The sequence below is a fragment of the Notolabrus celidotus genome, chromosome 13 (assembly GCF_009762535.1).
Source record: "Notolabrus celidotus isolate fNotCel1 chromosome 13, fNotCel1.pri, whole genome shotgun sequence".
Lineage (NCBI taxonomy): Eukaryota > Metazoa > Chordata > Actinopteri > Labriformes > Labridae > Notolabrus > Notolabrus celidotus.
The window spans coordinates 35,453,546-35,470,810 of record NC_048284.1 but is presented as its reverse complement, the minus strand read 5'-3'; the positions used below and the strand labels follow the sequence as shown (position 1 = coordinate 35,470,810).

The following is a 17,265-nucleotide window of genomic DNA, read 5'->3' as shown; positions in this document are numbered from 1 at the left end:
TTATGAATAAATTCACCCCCCGTACAGTGTGTGCCGATTGAGAAATGATCTATCCAGACTCCACTGGTCTTTTGAACCAGACTGTAAACATGTTTATTTCTGCTGTAAAGATCGTCTTCTTTGAATTGGTGTGTATGTGGTTTCCGGTACTTCTGGAGCCAGCCTCAAGTGGATCCTTGATGAACTGCAGTTTTTAACACTTCCACATTGGACTCATATTTTTAGACCGGAGGTTGCCGCTTGGTTGTACGACCAAAGAATTTCCCCCAACAGGAGATCAGTAACGTATATCTTATCTTATATATCTTATCTTTAACATTTTTTATTTCATTCAGACATTTTAAATAAACTATTTGCTGTGCTTGTCCTCACTATTTTTATGAAGGTATTCATTTTATGCTCAGTTTATTTATATAGTTCATATTAACATTGTGGTAAGCTGTTGGAAATGTAAAACAGAACGAGGCACATACTGTACATGCACACACTATGGTAGTGCCCCATGGTATCCCTATTATGGAGGAGTGTCCTGAGATGAATGGATGAATGGTTAGGATGTGAACTGCCCAGATCACCCCCACTGTGTCTCCTCGGGGACAGAAGTTTGGTGCCACAGCTGAGTAAATCTAGGTTTTGAATATTAACAACTTGCTTCATAACCTGTACTAGACTCATTGTAAGATTCTGGAAGGAGACCCTAACTCCTACACTGACAGTGTGGAGGGAGCAGATGACAGGAACTGCTGCCTGTGAGAAGGTGTTGGGGAAATGAAACTCCTGGAATGATCTGATTAAAGAACAATGGGAGAGCTTCAGTGACTTTAAGACTGGGGGAAGAGACATGACTCTGTGGAGGATGGATGGTAATTGCTCTTAATATGTAAATGCAAATATACATGTAAATGAAAACGTACATGTAAAGGCCCACTGTTTCCTGCCAACCTCTTCATTATTTATTTGTATTTATTTATTTATTAGTATTATTTTAGTTGTTGTATTTATTTACTTATTCTATCTGATGTTGTCATAGTCCATTGTATTTGTTTTGTCTTTGTTGTTCATTATTCTTGTTAAACAAACAAACAAACAAACATTGTGGTCAGCCTCCATGTTGCAGACAGGTGTGTGTATTTACATGTTGTGTGTGTCTCAGCCATCAGCCTGTGTACAGTAGTCTCAGTGATTGTTCAGCCTGCAGCGCCTCTAGTGGCCTCTTAGTCCTGTGCGGCGCTACACTGACACTAGATGGCAGCTGACTACAGTTAAAGCCGGAAGTTGATCTTCGTTCCACCAACGAAGAAGAAAAGCAGCACTGTTTACTTCCGCCTCTGTATTTTCACGTGGAGGGACGCAGCGTGGAGAACCTGAGAAACACGAGGAAAGAGTCAGAATGACGAAGTTAGACGGCGTGGTGTGAGTGTTCCTCTTTATTCTCTGAGTTTAAACGTGTCCGTGTGTTTATGAGGGAGGAGGATCCTTCTTCTTCTTCTTCTCTCAGGACGGGTCTGTCCGGAGGGCGAGCTCACATGTTAGCTTCATGCTAAAAGATGTTGGCTGAATTCAGAGTCAGTCACGTCAAAGTGTCTGTTACCTGAGTGTGTACCTGTTAATAACCACAGAGCAGTATATGACGTGTTAAACCAGGACCAGGACTGAAGAGAGTCTCCATCATGTCTGACAGCGCACAGCCTCCTTTACCTGGTTATATCTGATCTATCACTGAGGTGATCCAGACTCAAGGATCCTCCTGTGTGTTGTATGTTCAGTATCAGAGGAGATCCAGACTCAAGGATCCTCCTGTGTGTTGTGTGTTCAGTCCAGAGGAGATCCAGACTCAAGTAACATCCTGTGTGTTGGATGTTCAGTATCAGAGGAGATCCAGACTCAAGGATCCTCCTGTGTGTTGTATGTTCAGTATCAGAGTAGATCCACACTCAAGGATCCTCCTGTGTGTTGTATGTTCAGTATCAGAGGAGATCCAGACTCAAGGATCCTCCTGTGTTGTATGTTCAGTATAAGAGTAGGTCCAGACTCAAGTATCCTCCTGTGTTGTATGTTCAGTATCAGAGGAGATCCAGACTCAAGGATCCTCCTGTGTGTTGTATGTTCAGAATCAGAGTAGATCCAGACTCAAGGATCCTCCTGTGTGTTGTATGTTCAGTATCAGAGTAGATCCAGACTCAAGGATCCTCCTGTGTTGTATGTTCAGAATCAGAGGAGATCCAGACTCAAGGATCCTCCTGTGTTGTATGTTCAGTCCAGAGGAGATCCAGACTCAAGGATCCTCCTGTGTGTTGTATGTTCAGTAGGAGAGTAGATCCAGACTCAAGGATCCTCCTGTGTGTTGTATGTTCAGTATCAGAGGAGATCCAGACTCATGTATCCTCCTGTGTTGTATGTTTAGTATCAGAGTAGATCCAGACTCATGTATCCTCCTGTGTTGTATGTTTAGTATCAGAGTAGATCCAGACTCAAGGATCCTCCTGTGTGTTGTATGTTCAGTATCAGAGGAGATCCAGACTCAAGGATCCTCCTGTGTGTTGTATGTTCAGTATCAGAGTAGATCCAGACTCAAGGATCCTCCTGTGTTGTATGTTCAGTATCAGAGGAGATCCAGACTCAAGGATCCTCCTGTGTTGTATGTTCAGTCCAGAGTAGATCCAGACTCAAGGATCCTCCTGTGTGTTGTATGTGCAGTATCAGAGGAGATCCAGACTCATGTATCCTCCTGTGTTGTATGTTTAGTATCAGAGTAGATCCAGACTCATGTATCCTCCTGTGTTGTATGTTCAGTAAAAGAGTAGATCCAGACTCAAGGATCCTCCTGTGTGTTGTATGTTCAGTATCAGAGGAGATCCAGACTCATGTATCCTCCTGTGTGTTGTATGTTCAGTATCAGAGTAGATCCAGACTCAAGGATCCTCCTGTGTGTTGTATGTTCAGTATCAGAGGAGATCCAGACTCAAGGATCCTCCTGTGTGTTGTATGTTCAGTATCAGAGGAGATCCAGACTCATGTATCCTCCTGTGTGTTGTATGTTCAGTATCAGAGGAGATCCAGACTCAAGGATCCTCCTGTGTGTTGTATGTTCAGTATCAGAGGAGATCCAGACTCATGTACCCTCCTGTGTGTTGTATGTTCAGTATCAGAGTAGATCCAGACTCAAGGATCCTCCTGTGTGTTGTATGTTCAGTATCAGAGTAGATCCAGACTCATGTATCCTCCTGTGTGTTGTATGTTCAGTATCAGAGGAGATCCAGACTCAAGGATCCTCCTGTGTGTTGTATGTTCAGTATCAGAGGAGATCCAGACTCATGTATCCTCCTGTGTTGTATGTTCAGTATCAGAGGAGATCCAGACTCAAGGATCCTCCTGTGTTGTATGTTCAGTATCAGAGGAGATCCAGACTCAAGTATCCTCCTGTGTGTTGTATGTTCAGTATCAGAGTAGATCCAGACTCAAGGATCCCCCTGTGTGTTGTATGTTCAGTACAGAGTAGATCCAGACTCAAGGATCCTCCTGTGTGTTGTATGTTCAGTATCAGAGTAGATCCAGACTCAAGTATCCTCCTGTGTGTTGTATGTTCAGTATCAGAGGAGATCCAGACTCAAGTATCCTCCTGTGTTGTATGTTCAGTATCAGAGGAGATCCAGACTCGATTATCCTCCTGTGTGTTGTATGTTCAGTATCAGAGGAGATCCAGACTCATGTACCCTCCTGTGTGTTGTATGTTCAGTATCAGAGTAGATCCAGACTCAAGGATCCTCCTGTGTGTTGTATGTTCAGTATCAGAGGAGATCCAGACTCAAGGATCCTCCTGTGTGTTGTATGTTCAGTATCAGAGGAGATCCAGACTCATGTATCCTCCTGTGTTGTATGTTCAGTATCAGAGTAGATCCAGACTCAAGGATCCTCCTGTGTTGTATGTTCAGTATCAGAGTAGATCCAGACTCAAGGATCCTCCTGTGTGTTGTATGTTCAGTATCAGAGTAGATCCAGACTCAAGGATCCTCCTGTGTGTTGTATGTTCAGTATCAGAGGAGATCCAGACTCATGTATCCTCCTGTGTTGTATGTTCAGTATCAGAGGAGATCCAGACTCAAGGATCCTCCTGTGTTGTATGTTCAGTATCAGAGTAGATCCAGACTCAAGGATCCTCCTGTGTGTTGTATGTTCAGTATCAGAGTAGATCCAGACTCAAGTATCCTCCTGTGTTGTATGTTCAGTATCAGAGTAGATCCAGACTCAAGGATCCTCCTGTGTGTTGTATGTTCAGTATCAGAGTAGATCCAGACTCAAGGATCCTCCTGTGTGTTGTATGTTCAGTATCAGAGGAGATCCAGACTCAAGGATCCTCCTGTGTGTTGTATGTTCAGTATCAGAGGAGATCCAGACTCATGTATCCTCCTGTGTTGTATGTTCAGTATCAGAGGAGATCCAGACTCAAGGATCCTCCTGTGTTGTATGTTCAGTATCAGAGGAGATCCAGACTCAAGGATCCTCCTGTGTGTTGTATGTTCAGTATCAGAGTAGATTCAGACTCAAGGATCCCCCTGTGTGTTGTATGTTCAGTACAGAGTAGATCCAGACTCAAGGATCCTCCTGTGTGTTGTATGTTCAGTATCAGAGTAGATCCAGACTCAAGTATCCTCCTGTGTGTTGTATGTTCAGTATCAGAGGAGATCCAGACTCAAGTATCCTCCTGTGTTGTATGTTCAGTATCAGAGGAGATCCAGACTCAAGTATCCTCCTGTGTTGTATGTTCAGTATCAGAGGAGATCCAGACTCAAGTATCCTCCTGTGTTGTATGTTCAGTATCAGAGGAGATCCAGACTCGATTATCCTCCTGTGTGTTGTATGTTCAGTATCAGAGGAGATCCAGACTCATGTATCCTCCTGTGTGTTGTATGTTCAGTATCAGAGGAGATCCAGACTCATGTACCCTCCTGTGTGTTGTATGTTCAGTATCAGAGTAGATCCAGACTCATGTATCCTCCTGTGTGTTGTATGTCCAGTATCAGATTAGATCCAGACTCAAGGATCCCCCTGTGTGTTGTATGTTCAGTATCAGAGTAGATCCACACTCAAGTATCCTCCTGTGTGTTGTATGTTCAGTATCAGAGGAGATCCAGACTCAAGGATCCCCCTGTGTGTTGTATGTTCAGTATCAGAGGAGATCCAGACTCATGTATCCTCCTGTGTGTTGTATGTCCAGCATCAGAATAGATCCAGACTCAAGGATCCCCCTGTGTGTTGTATGTCCAGTATCAGAGGAGATCCAGACTCAAGTATCCTCCTTTGTTTATGTGAATCCTCAGGAAACCAAAGACGAAGCGCTCAAAGCGTTTCTTGGAGAGCAGAGCTCCCAAACTGTTGGAGGATGTAAAGACGGCCATGATCATGAAAGGAGGAAACAGCAGTCAGACAGTCACCCAGGCCCTCAAGGACATAGTGAGTACCACCTGGACACACTGATGATGAAGTGATGAAGGTTTGAACAGCGGCTGATGGGTTTCCATCACACTGTGTAACAGGAAGTCTCTCTGTCTGTCTACAGTACGCCCTGAAGAAGCCGAACGCTGTGCTGTACAAGAAGTAAGAGCTTCATCCGTCTCTCACACTCTCTCTGTCAGTCTTTTCCTCTGTTCTCTCTCTCTCTTTAAACTTCTTCATTTCTTTTCAGAGTGATCCTCCCGTACAAAGAATCACTCTGCCTGTCTGACCTCAGCAGCTCTTCTTAAACAGCAGACATGATGTTAGTGCTTGGTGAAGGAAAGAAAGGGTTACAATATTGTGATGATCAAAATTTTAAGACCAGTTGAAAAATTGCAAGAATTTACATTTTGCACTGTTGAGGTGCATTAGGACCAAGAGTTCCAGGGTCTTTTAGCCCCCAGAACTACTTTCCCCTGAACTACAAGGTTCCTGTGCCCCCATTGTTGTCTGTGTTTTGACCGCAGGCTGAAGTCCTGGGTAGATTGCAGTGTTTCCCCTAGGTTCACAGCCTTGTATAAATCTATCTATAAAATAAATCATGTAGTCGATCAGATATCGGTATCAGGGTTTTACTAAGTATTAAGATCGTCAACATTTCACTCTTTTAAAACTTTCGCTTTTGTTATATCTTAAGTTAAATAATCTAGCCTGCAAAAAAAGTCAAAAGAAAACATTCTTCATGTGAACACTAGATCTGATTCTCTTCATTCAAATAAAAATACCATGAATGCAAAATACAGGTCTGCATTGCACTTTTACGACAGTCCCTAAATGCACCTTAAGTGACAGACGCTCTGGACCTCTGAAGAGACAGTCAGCTCACGACACTCTTTGATCAATCAATCAATCTTTATTTGTATATCACCAAATCACAACAAACGTTATCTCAAGACCCTTTTACAAACAGAGCAGGTCTAGACCACTCTATGTCAAATTATGAACAGAGACCCAACACCAAGACAGGGTAAGACTCAGTCTGACCCCACCTTAATCCACCATGAGCATTGCACCTCACAGTATTTAGCTAGTTACAGCGGAGAGGACAAACTTCCTTTTAACAGGCAGAAACCTCGAGCAGAACCAGACTCATGTTAGACAGACATCATGCCTTGACCGAGTTGGGTCTGGAAAGAGGGATAGAGGAGAATAAAAGAGAGAAGTGATAGTGATGAGACGAGTAGTAGAAGCTGTTGCCGCTGGAGTCCAGCACGTCCGTATCAGCTGGAGTCTGGAACGTCCGCAGCAGGAGGACGTCTACGGCAGCTCAGAGGAACCTACGAGACAAGGGAGCTCAGGGACTCCAGAAAGGTCTATGGTTAGTAACTTTAATGGGACAGGGAGAGTTAAAGTAAGTGATGAGGGGGTTGGGGGGAAGGGGGGTGAGCTAGGATCCCAGTGTGTAAGTGCTCCAGTCCCCCCGGCAGTCTAGGCCTATAGCAGCATAACAAAAGCTGGTCCAAGCCTGATCCAGCTCTAACTATAAGCTTTATCAAAAAGGAAAGTTTGAAGCCTACTCTCCCGGACCCTGACTGGTAGATGATTCCAAAGGAGTGGGGCCTGATAACTGAAGGCTCTACCTCCCATACTACTTTTAGAGATTTTAGGTACAACTAGCTTGATGCCGAGGAGTTGATCAAAACTTACTTAATGTGTCTGATGTTTCACCAAACTGGATTAGATCAGGCTGTAGACGCGGAGCTTTTTTTAACGGTTGTTTGCCCAGATCGTTAGTGCATGAGAATTGGTTCTCAATGAACTCACCTGGTTAAATAAAGGTTAAATAAGAAAATAGTGTTTTTGTCACTAATGCACACCAGGGGGTAAAATCCTGAATGAAGAGGAGACTGGTTCACACAGCACACCTGCTGCAGGTAGAGACCAAGCTTGAACTGAGCCACTTAAAATAATAACTGATAATAACTCACCTTCCTGTCACAGGAATGCACAGCTTTAATTTCTAAAGATTAGACGCACAGCGGGGAAAATATGAATTGTTAATGTCCGATGGTCCTTCTTAAGTTTTCATCTGTTTTCATTCTCTCGTTTTTCGTCGTTAAAACCGAGTTGTTGATGAACATTTATCGTATCGTTGTGCTGTGATGTGTGTATGTGAGCGCACGTGTTTGTGTGTCTGTGTGCGCATCGCAGTGAAACTCTGCCATGCGATACAGAGAGCAGATGAGCATAATGACATCCTGTCATGTAAATAAGATCAATAACATCAGGATATTTAGTCTGTTAAATAAAAGAACAAGTTTAAGACCTGATCTATAAGAGAGGTAACCCTCAATTACTTCTGCTGTGATCTGGCGCTATATAGAAAATACAATTTACTGAACTCCCAAGGAGGGCGGGGGCCGCTGTTGGGGGGGTTGCCCCGCCCCTCCTGTATAATGGTAGGGGAAACAATGGATTGTTCGAATCAGGCCAGTGACATATGGAGGAAAAAAGTAAATGCACTACACCACCAGACCAGTAGAGGGCAGTAAAACAAAGAGGAATGCCATTCATCACAGATGACACCGTAGAAGTAGACGGACAGGCAGGTATCATTATGAGCAACACAACAGTTAGCCTGTTAGCATGAAGAGACTCAGCTGGTCTGTTTTAGATGGTGCTATATTTCATCACAGATGGATTCACTGAATCAACACGTGAGAGGAGATAAGCGCGAGTAACAAAGACGTTTCAACACGCCTTTAAAATCCTTTTGAACTCAAAAAGCCGTGGCAGAGATCAGCCGGTGTTTTGGTTTAAACAGCAACCCTGTTAACTGGAGACTTTCAGCCGGATGCATCCCTCATAAACGTCTTTAGACGATCATTAAATATCTGATGAGGATATTTTGAAATCTTAATAAAAACTAAACTAGTTTGCATTCCCAGGAACTCCCTCTGTGTTTCAACAGCTGTGTAAACTCCACAAACACTGACACCTTCAGCTGAAGGTCTCCAGTTTACAGGGTCACTTTAAAAACCGGAACACCGGGAGAGACGCATTCATGGTCGGCTGAGAGAAGACTACTGTTACAAGCTGCTAAATCAAGAGAATCACAGCTTCTTCTTTTGAAAAGTACACACACATACAAACAGTCCATCAAACATGCAGCTCAGACCACGACTCCTCCTGATCCGCTCTCTGAGCTCTAGAGCTGAGCAGCAGCAGGAGGGGGAGGATGAACAGCGTTTAGTTCAATGCAGTGTGAGTCTAATGAGTGTGAATATCTGAGCCTCTAAACTAGATGGACAATAGAGATGTCTTGGATCTTGAATCATACGGTGGGTTTGAGTTAATAGCCTGTGTCTGAAAAATGTCACGTCTGGTGTTTGCTGAAAACCTCCTTTCTCCGTGTGTTTCAGGAAGAACATCACACGGCCGTTTGAGGACTCAACATCTCTGGTAAGAGTCCACTTCTCTTCTGTACCGTGGTTCAGCACAGGGAGGTCAGGGAGCGGTCTGAGGCAGACATCCCTGCAGGTACAGTGTGTAGAGTGTGAGACTGCAGCTGGTGATCAGGAGGAGCTCTGAAGATTTCCTCTCTTTCCGAAAGGAAGCATACTTTTGGGTGAAGCCTTGAGTCGCCTATTTAAAGGAACGGTTCGGCTGTTTTCAAACCGCCTGCTATCCTAGCTGTACGTACTGATTCAGTCTAAATTCAGTATGTAGTATGTGAACAAGAGCAAAATCTGCAGTATGCCAAAACTACCCGGATGTTGTATTGATTCAGGAACATGTCTCAGTCTGCAGCGGTCTCCCTAACGTACTGTTTCCCACAATGCACAGCGCTAACGTTATGGTTCTTCTTCTTTCCATATATGACGGGGACACTCAGTTTGTATGTGCTGTGAAAATGATTGAATTCCATATAAGGCACTCTGAAGAGACGTCCTGTCCTTCACCCAGTGCTAACAGGGTGACGGTGCAATTAAAGAGTAACAGGCATCAAACGAACAAGCTGTTAGTGATGAGGTCAGGGTTAATAACTGTAATAACACACACATGGAAAAGTATCAACACTACACACAGCTGTTACAATGAGGATAGACTTTCCCACGTGGCTGAGGGAGGCTGGTCCAGGAGGCACCTGGTGCAGATTGGGTCTGAGCTGAGGTAGAGTCAGGATGTCCTCAGAGCAGTGTGATCTCTGGTTCTCGGCTGGGTTTGTGATCGCTCTCTTCTCTCCTCAGGAATTCTTCTCCAAGAAGACGGACTGCTCTCTGTTTCTCTTCGGCTCTCACAACAAGAAACGACCCAACAACCTCATATTCGGTACGCTCTCTTCATCAATCAATCAATCAATCAATCAATCAATCAATCAATCAATCAATCAATCAATCTTTATTTGTATAGCGCCAAATCACAACAAACGTTATCTCAATTATGAACAGAGACCCAACACCAAGACAGGATAAGACTCAGTCTGACCCCACCTTAATCCACCATGAGCATTGCACCTCACAGTATTTAGCTAGTTACAGCGGAGAGGACAAACTTCCTTTAACAGGCAGAAACCTCGAGCAGGACCAGACTCATGTTAGACAGACATCTGCCTCGACTGAGTTGGGTCTGGAAAGAGGGATAGAGGAGAATAAGAGAGAGCGGGAGAGGTGATAGTGATGAGACGAGTAGTAGAAGCTGTTCCCGCTGGAGTCCAGCACGTCAGTATCAGCTGGAGTCTGGAACGTCCACAGCAGGAGGACGTCTACGGCAGCTCAGAGGAACCTACGAGACAAGGGAGCTCAGGGACTCCAGAAAGGTCTATGGTTAGGGCTGAAGGATTAATTGCATTTGTGATAAAATCACGATATGATAAAATGAGATATGATAAAACGAGATGTTCTAACCGCGAAGGCTGCGATTTGATTGGTCACATGATCTGCTCAACGTGACTTGCGAGCAGAGCAGGCAGGGAGAGAAGTCAACGTCGAGCTTTAACCTGTCACACATTGGCCTCAGAGACTGACACTGCAGAAAGTTTAGTACCAATGAGGGGCAGCACGTCAGTTGTGTGGATTTACGTTGGCTATAAAAAAAGAAGATGCTGCACAATGTCAGGTATTGTGCAGAACCTGCCTTGCTACTGTTTCTACCTCACAAGGTAACACCACCAACCCTTATCAACACTTAACACCACAAAGTAGGGATGTAAATGTCAAGTATTTTCTGTGATCGATCTTCAGAGATGTTAACGATCAATTATGAATGAATCATTAAAAACATGAACGTTTTCCATGTCAAAAATAATTCCAAATAGTTTTCCCCTAAATCAAATGTTCCTTCACGACACAGTGTTTATAACTGACGGTATTAAACAGCTACAGATCATATTGAGGTGTTCAAAATGTTAAACATGTTGAATATCAACATAAGGAGCAGGCTCATAAATATTCTCTGCAGACGTCAAGTCATAGAGTGAAGACTCAGACTACAACATGTGGATTTACTGCAACAGGACAACTGAACAGAAACAGATTTCAGACTCACAGTGTCCAGTTTCTGTCTACTTGTTCTTATTGAGTAAGTTAAGCATGTGAACACGGTCAGGTGTCAGCCGGGAGACCAACCGGGTCAGAATCAGTCCGGGGGGGTGAAAAAAAGTCACTGAGCCGCAGTCCCAAGCTGAGCGTCTCCACTGTCTAGTCAGCTGATTCACATCCAAACATGCTTTAAACTTCAAACACCTCCCTGATAGCTGAACCAAATATGAGACCGCATGATGTTTGATCCACATGATACAAAATCAACGCTGCAAGTCAAAGTATTTAGTAAGTTTACAACTGTCATTGAAGTAGATAAATAAACCGTCTTTCATAATAATTCAACACTTCATTTGCCTTTATCTTAACAGAAGTCTAGCCTATGAGAAAGAACAATTCAATCTGATATTATTCATTATAATACAGATTGATTTATTGCTTGTGGTTGATGAAAAATACATGAGAAGAGGATCTTTGAAAAAATAATCTCATATTAAATCGCGATATTAAGGAAAATAATCGCAATAAGATTATTTTCCAAAATCATTCAGCCCTATCTTTGATTAGTGACTTTAATGGGCAATGTAGAGTTGAAGTAAGAGATGGGGAGGAAGGGGGTGATATAGGAGCCCAGTGTGTCAGTCTAAGCCTATAGCAGCATAACTAAGAGCTGGTCCAAGCCTGATCCAGCTCTAACTATAAGCTTTATCAAAAAGGAAAGTTTGAAGCCTACTCTTAAAAGTAGAGAGGGTGTCTGCCTCCCGGACCCTGACTGGTAGATGATTCCAAAGGAGAGGGGCCTGATAACTGAAGGTTCTACCTCCCATACGACAACGTGTTCCAAATTATTATGCAAGCTGCATTTTTGTGAATATTTTAAAAACTGTTAAAGGGGACATATCACGCTTTTTTCATCAATATATATTGGTCTAAGAGGTCCCCAAAACATGTCTTTAAAGTTTATGCTCAAAAAAACACTTTGAAATCAGATTTTGGTCTGCCTGAAAAACCCTCTTCTTCAGACCTCCTCAGAACAGTCTGTTTTCTCTCTGACCACGCCCCCTCAGGAAGTGGGTGTGGCCTCGGCTGTCCAGCACGTTGATCTAATGTTTACATGTTGGCTGAATATACACGGCTGCTCACAGACCCGCGTTACTTCAACCCTCTGAATCTGATCCAGAATCTGATCCTGACGGAGAGGCGCCTGCAGCAGGACCTTTCTGAAGGATTGGTCACAGATTTAGTGTTTCTTGTTGTTTTATTTATCAGTATGTCGACGTGTGTCTTGGTACACAGCTACAGCTACAGCTACAGCTACATGCTGTAGAACATGTAGCTATGTGGCTATGCTAACTAGCGCTAGCACTTATCCATGACAAATAAAAATCATCCACTAGATCTTCAAATCTGCAGACGTGGGGAGTAAAACCGACCTTTGTGTTTATTAAGACAGCCTACAACTAGCATGCCTCCCTCCTAAGCTCCTTGTTAGCACACACGTGTGCAGGTAATGAAAAACAGAGGAGGGATTCAGTATTATTTTATACAGTCTATGGGCTGAACAAGCTCCGAGCTCTGACTCTGTTACAGACCGGATATTGTTGTTACGTAACAAAAACACTGAAGTCTGAAACGGCTGGTTTCACACACATTTACAGAAAGGTGGAGAAATCAGAACAGGGGCAGAATGGATTCTTTTCATTCTCAGGGGGTTTGTAGACATGCCAGGGACACATATTTCAGGTAGAGAACCATTAAAAAGTCCATTTTGCATGATATGTCACCTTTAACAGTCGTTTTCAAATTTGTCAAGAAGTCAGATAGTGAATATATTTCTTCTTCTAGAATCTAGACTAGAATCTAAAATCCTTCTTCTGACCTACAAAGCCTTTAATGATCAGACACCTTCATATCTGTTTTATTACCCCTCTAGAACACTACGCTCTAACATGCAGGCCTGCTGGTCCTACCTAAAGTCTCTTAAAGTACACTGCGTTCCAAATTATTATGCAAGTTGCACTTTTGTGAATATTTTAAAAACTATGTTAACAGTCGTTTTCAAATTTGTCAAGAAGTCAGATAGTGAATATATTTCTTCAACTGTGTGGTTAAAATGATGCTTTTCAAAGTACGTCGGCTGTATTTTTACATAAATGCAGAATCTGCAGAAATGAGTGTGACAAAATATTATGCCAGTTGGTGATAAGAGCATATAACTTATAAAAATAAAAACTAGGCACCATTTTAAACATTCTATTGATTGAAAATAATAATAATATTTACTACAACTGTATTCAAACTTCAACAAAAACAACAGTTTTCTTTACATTTGTTTATAAAATCAAAGTGTTAATGTCTTTGAAACATTTCAAATCTTCAGTGTTTCTCTAATGTCTAATATAAGCTCCTTTTCTTTCAGTGAGGGTCAGAGGTCACTGTAAACTGATTTAGTTTCTGATGACTTCTCTGCTGACTCTGTGAGCTGCACCTTGTTTGTCTTTCCAAAGATGCTGTTTGAGCTGTATTTCAGCCATCACTGTAAATTATCTCTTTTATTATTGACCACAAGTTCTCAGTCGGGTTGAGATCAGGTGAGCAGGCAGGCCAGTTCATGAGTTTTTATTTTCACAAGTTATTTGCTCTTATCACCAACTGGCATAATATTTTGTCACACTCATTTCTGCAGATTCTGCATTTATTTAAAAATACAGCCGACGTACTTTGAAAAGCATCATTTTAACCACACAGTTGAAGAAATATATTCACTATCTGACTTCTTGACAAATTTGAAAACGACTTTTAACAGTTTTTAAAATATTCACAAAAAATCCACTTGCATAATCATTTGGAACGCTGTGTACTTTTAGAGACTTTAGGTAGGACCAGCAGGCCTGCATGTTGGGAGCGTAGTGTTCTAGAGGGGTAATAGGGCACTATGAGCTCTTTAAGATATGAAGGTGTCTGATCATTAAGAGCTTTGGAGGTCAGAAGAAGGATTTTAGATTCTAGTCTAGATTTTATTCTGACCCTCTGAAAGAACGTGAGTGGTGTTAGATATCAGTGTGAGGACTGATGTGTGTGTGTGTGTGTGTCTGTGGTGTGTGTGTGTTTTTCTGTGCTGCAGGTCGTCTCTTTGACTTCCATGTGCTGGACATGGTTGAACTTGGGATTGAGAAGTTCGTCTCTCTGAGCGATGTCAAGGTAAGAGAGACCTGTATGACTCATCGTCTGTGCTGACTCTCAGTATTAAATATCACAGTAACCCACATTAAAGACCTCCAGACCTCCGCTGGCAGGACTGGAAACACACCAACAAGTTTCAAAGTAACAGTGTATGTGTGTGTGTGTATGTGTGTATGTATGTGTGTGTGTGTGTGTGTGTGTTTGTGTGTGTTTCTCTGCTGCAGGCCAGTAAATGTCCTGAGGGAACCAAACCGATGCTGGTGTTTGCAGGAGAAGCTTTCGACACAGACGTGGAGCACAGACGTCTGAAGAGTCTGCTGATAGGTGAACACGTTACTCTTGATGTTTCACTGATGGTCACAGTAGAGCTCCTGAGGGTCAGGTCCCAAAACCTCTCATGAAGTCTTCACCTGTGTTGTTTCCAGCTGTGCCAAACAAGTCTAAAGTCTCCTCTGTTTGGGTTGGAGGTCTTAAAAGTCTGCAGAGTCCACTTGTTATCCCTGCTCTTGTACTAATACCATCTCTGTTTCCTGGTCCCCCTCTCAGACTTCTTCAGAGGGCCCACGGTACCTGCAGTCCGTCTGGCAGGTTTAGAGCACGTTCTGCACTTCACAGCGGTGGAAGGGAAGGTCTACCTGCGCAGCTACAGGTAAACAAAACACAGAAACCCAGGTTTAATGTCCTGTTTGAGTCTGACAGGGTCAAAGGAACAAGACCGGCTCCACAACTTCTGGTGTTCTGGTCCAGACCCCCTTCTTCCAGCACTCAAGGGTCCAGCTCTGATGTTTCAGCAGGTGATAGTCCTCTGTGTGTACCTGTTTTAACAACACGTGTCGCTGCAGGAGCGTGTTAAAGAAGTCTGGCTGCCGGACCCCCAGGATAGAGCTGGAGGAGATGGGACCTTCTCTGGATCTGGTGTTGAGGAGGACTCACCTGGCTTCAGATGACCTGTACAAGCTGGCTCACAGAAGGCCCAAAGCTCTGAAGGTAAGAACCCTGAGGTTCACCAGCTGCAGGTTTTTACTGACCTCAGAGACCAGACATGGATCAGCTGGGACCTGATAAAACCACCTATAAGACTTGTGAACACCTCCTGAGTAATGTTGCTGGTCTAGTGCAACAACATGGCCTGAAGATGGCGCCAGAGAGCAGCCCTTTAAAGGGTTTCACCTCTGCACAGTCAGAGTTTAAGAACATCACACGCTCTGTCCGTCTGACGAGGAACTACAGGAGAAGAGGGTTCAATGAGTTCACCACCTTTAAATATTCATCTTTATACTCATCAACAACTCTTTACTGTAAAACCAAGACCTCTTAGTGTCCCAGAGTGTGGATATAATCCCCGTCATAGATTAAGGATTAAGATTGAAGTGCTATATTTAAATGAGCAGGTGTATGAACCGTCTCTGGACCTCATGCTAACAGCTTCTGTCCTCAGTGTAACACGGGGTCCAGACTGCAGTTTGTTCAATGTTACGCAGGGATTGAGAGTTTGTCCGTCAGGAGTTGAAGGACAATAATTCAATCAGACTTTATTTAGAAAGAGCTTTTTGTACAATGACATTGTAACACAAAGTGCTGTACAGAAAAACAACTTCAAATAGAATCAATTAAGAAAAAGAAAGATATACATACATATACATAAATACATACATACATACATACATACATACATACATACATACATACATACATACATACATACATACATACATATATATATACACAGGTCTGTGATAAATAAATAAATAATAAAAATAAAATAAAAATATCTCTCTCTCCCCTCCCTCTCTCTCTCTCTCCCTCTCCCTCCCTCTCTCCCTCTCTCTCTCTCTCTCCCCTCTCTCTCTCTCCCCATTCTCTCTCTCCCTCTCTCTCTCCTCTCTCACTCTCTCTCTCTCTCTCTCTCTTCTCTCTCTCTCTCTCTCTCCCTCTCCCTCTCTCTCTCCCTCTCTCCCTCTCCCTCTCCCTCTCTCAGGCTCGTAAGAAGAAGAACATTTCCCACAATGCCTTTGGCACCAAGTTTGGCCGGGTGCACATGCAGAAGCAGGATCTGTCCAAGCTACAGACACGGAAGATGAAGGGTCTGAGGAAGAGGAGGGGAGAGGTGGTGTCTGCAGACTCGCAGGAGGAACAAGCAGCCAAAGTGACCAAGGTGGACGTCTGAGGGTCCCCTGACCTCCTGTCTAGACCTGTGCAGACCGGTCTGCCTCTGTGCAGCTGGACAGGAAGTGTGTGTAAAGACTGGAAACACCTGAGTGTGCGTGAGCAGACGGCAGCTGTGTCTCTCTGCTCTCACCTCACAGCACGCTCTCTTCCTCTTCACCTGGAGGGGAGTCAGACGGATGGTGGGATGACGTGTCTCCGTTCTGTTCAATGTTCACATTTTTCATTAAATCCTGACTCTGAGGTCTCTGTCCGTCTCTCTTTAACATGAACTATCACACACATTTAAAGTCTTTCCATGTAATCAAACCATAATCCAGATGAAAGTGAACCGTTAGCTTCAGCTCCATCCTAATGAACCGTGCTGCGGTGTTGTGTCTGCACACACAGACTACAGGATTACAGATTATGTGAAACTGTACTTTAGTGCTTTTGTGGTGTTAATCCTGTTTTAAAGCATTTCTGAGGATTGTGGGTCAGCTGGAAGAGGCCACGCGGCTCACGATTTAGAGGCTTAAGCACTAAAGAGGGATATGACTTTTAGGAAAGCTGCTCCTGGACTTCAGTGAGGTCTTCATGGTTTAGTTTAGAACAGACGGGGTTCGTCAGGGGACACATTCAGACACAGGAACATGATTCACAGTCTCTATAGTTGAAGCTCGTCGTCCTCAACGTTCAGCCGTCTCCTGTTTCTTCAAGTCAAAGTAATTTCCTCCACATCAATCAATCAATCTTTATTTGTATAGCTCCAAATCACAACAAACGTTATCTCAAGACGCTTTTACAAACAGAGCAGGTCTAGACCACTCTATGTCAAATTATGAACAGAGACCCAACACCAAGACAGGATCAGACTCAGTCTGACCCCACCTTAATCCATCATGAGCATTGCACCTCACAGTATTTAGCTAGTTACAGTGGAGAGGACAAACTTCCTTTAACA

The 17,265-nt window shown here is 43.4% G+C and overlaps 1 protein-coding gene across 1 annotated transcript; it reads left to right on the top strand.

Annotated features, from left to right (window-relative positions):
- The first annotated feature begins 1,280 nt into the window (after nucleotides 1–1,280).
- Nucleotides 1,281–16,565, top strand: rpf2 (ribosome production factor 2 homolog). Its single transcript, XM_034700043.1, has 10 exons — nucleotides 1,281–1,413; nucleotides 5,319–5,451; nucleotides 5,558–5,595; nucleotides 8,856–8,895; nucleotides 9,684–9,765; nucleotides 14,098–14,174; nucleotides 14,381–14,480; nucleotides 14,703–14,805; nucleotides 14,999–15,143; nucleotides 16,135–16,565. Exons 1-10 carry the CDS (start codon nucleotides 1,391–1,393, stop codon nucleotides 16,321–16,323), a joined length of 930 nt encoding a protein of 309 aa, XP_034555934.1. The 5' UTR covers nucleotides 1,281–1,390; the 3' UTR covers nucleotides 16,324–16,565.
- The last annotated feature ends 700 nt before the right edge of the window (nucleotides 16,566–17,265 follow it).

Bases quoted from the DNA above. Each gene is read 5' to 3' on its own strand.
- rpf2 (XM_034700043.1), top strand. From the start codon at position 1,391: ATGACGAAGTTAGACGGCGTGGT. The intron at 8,896-9,683 runs GTAAGAGTCCAC...TTCTCTCCTCAG, and splicing joins TTGAGGACTCAACATCTCTG to GAATTCTTCTCCAAGAAGAC. The intron at 14,481-14,702 runs GTGAACACGTTA...TCCCCCTCTCAG, and splicing joins TCTGAAGAGTCTGCTGATAG to ACTTCTTCAGAGGGCCCACG.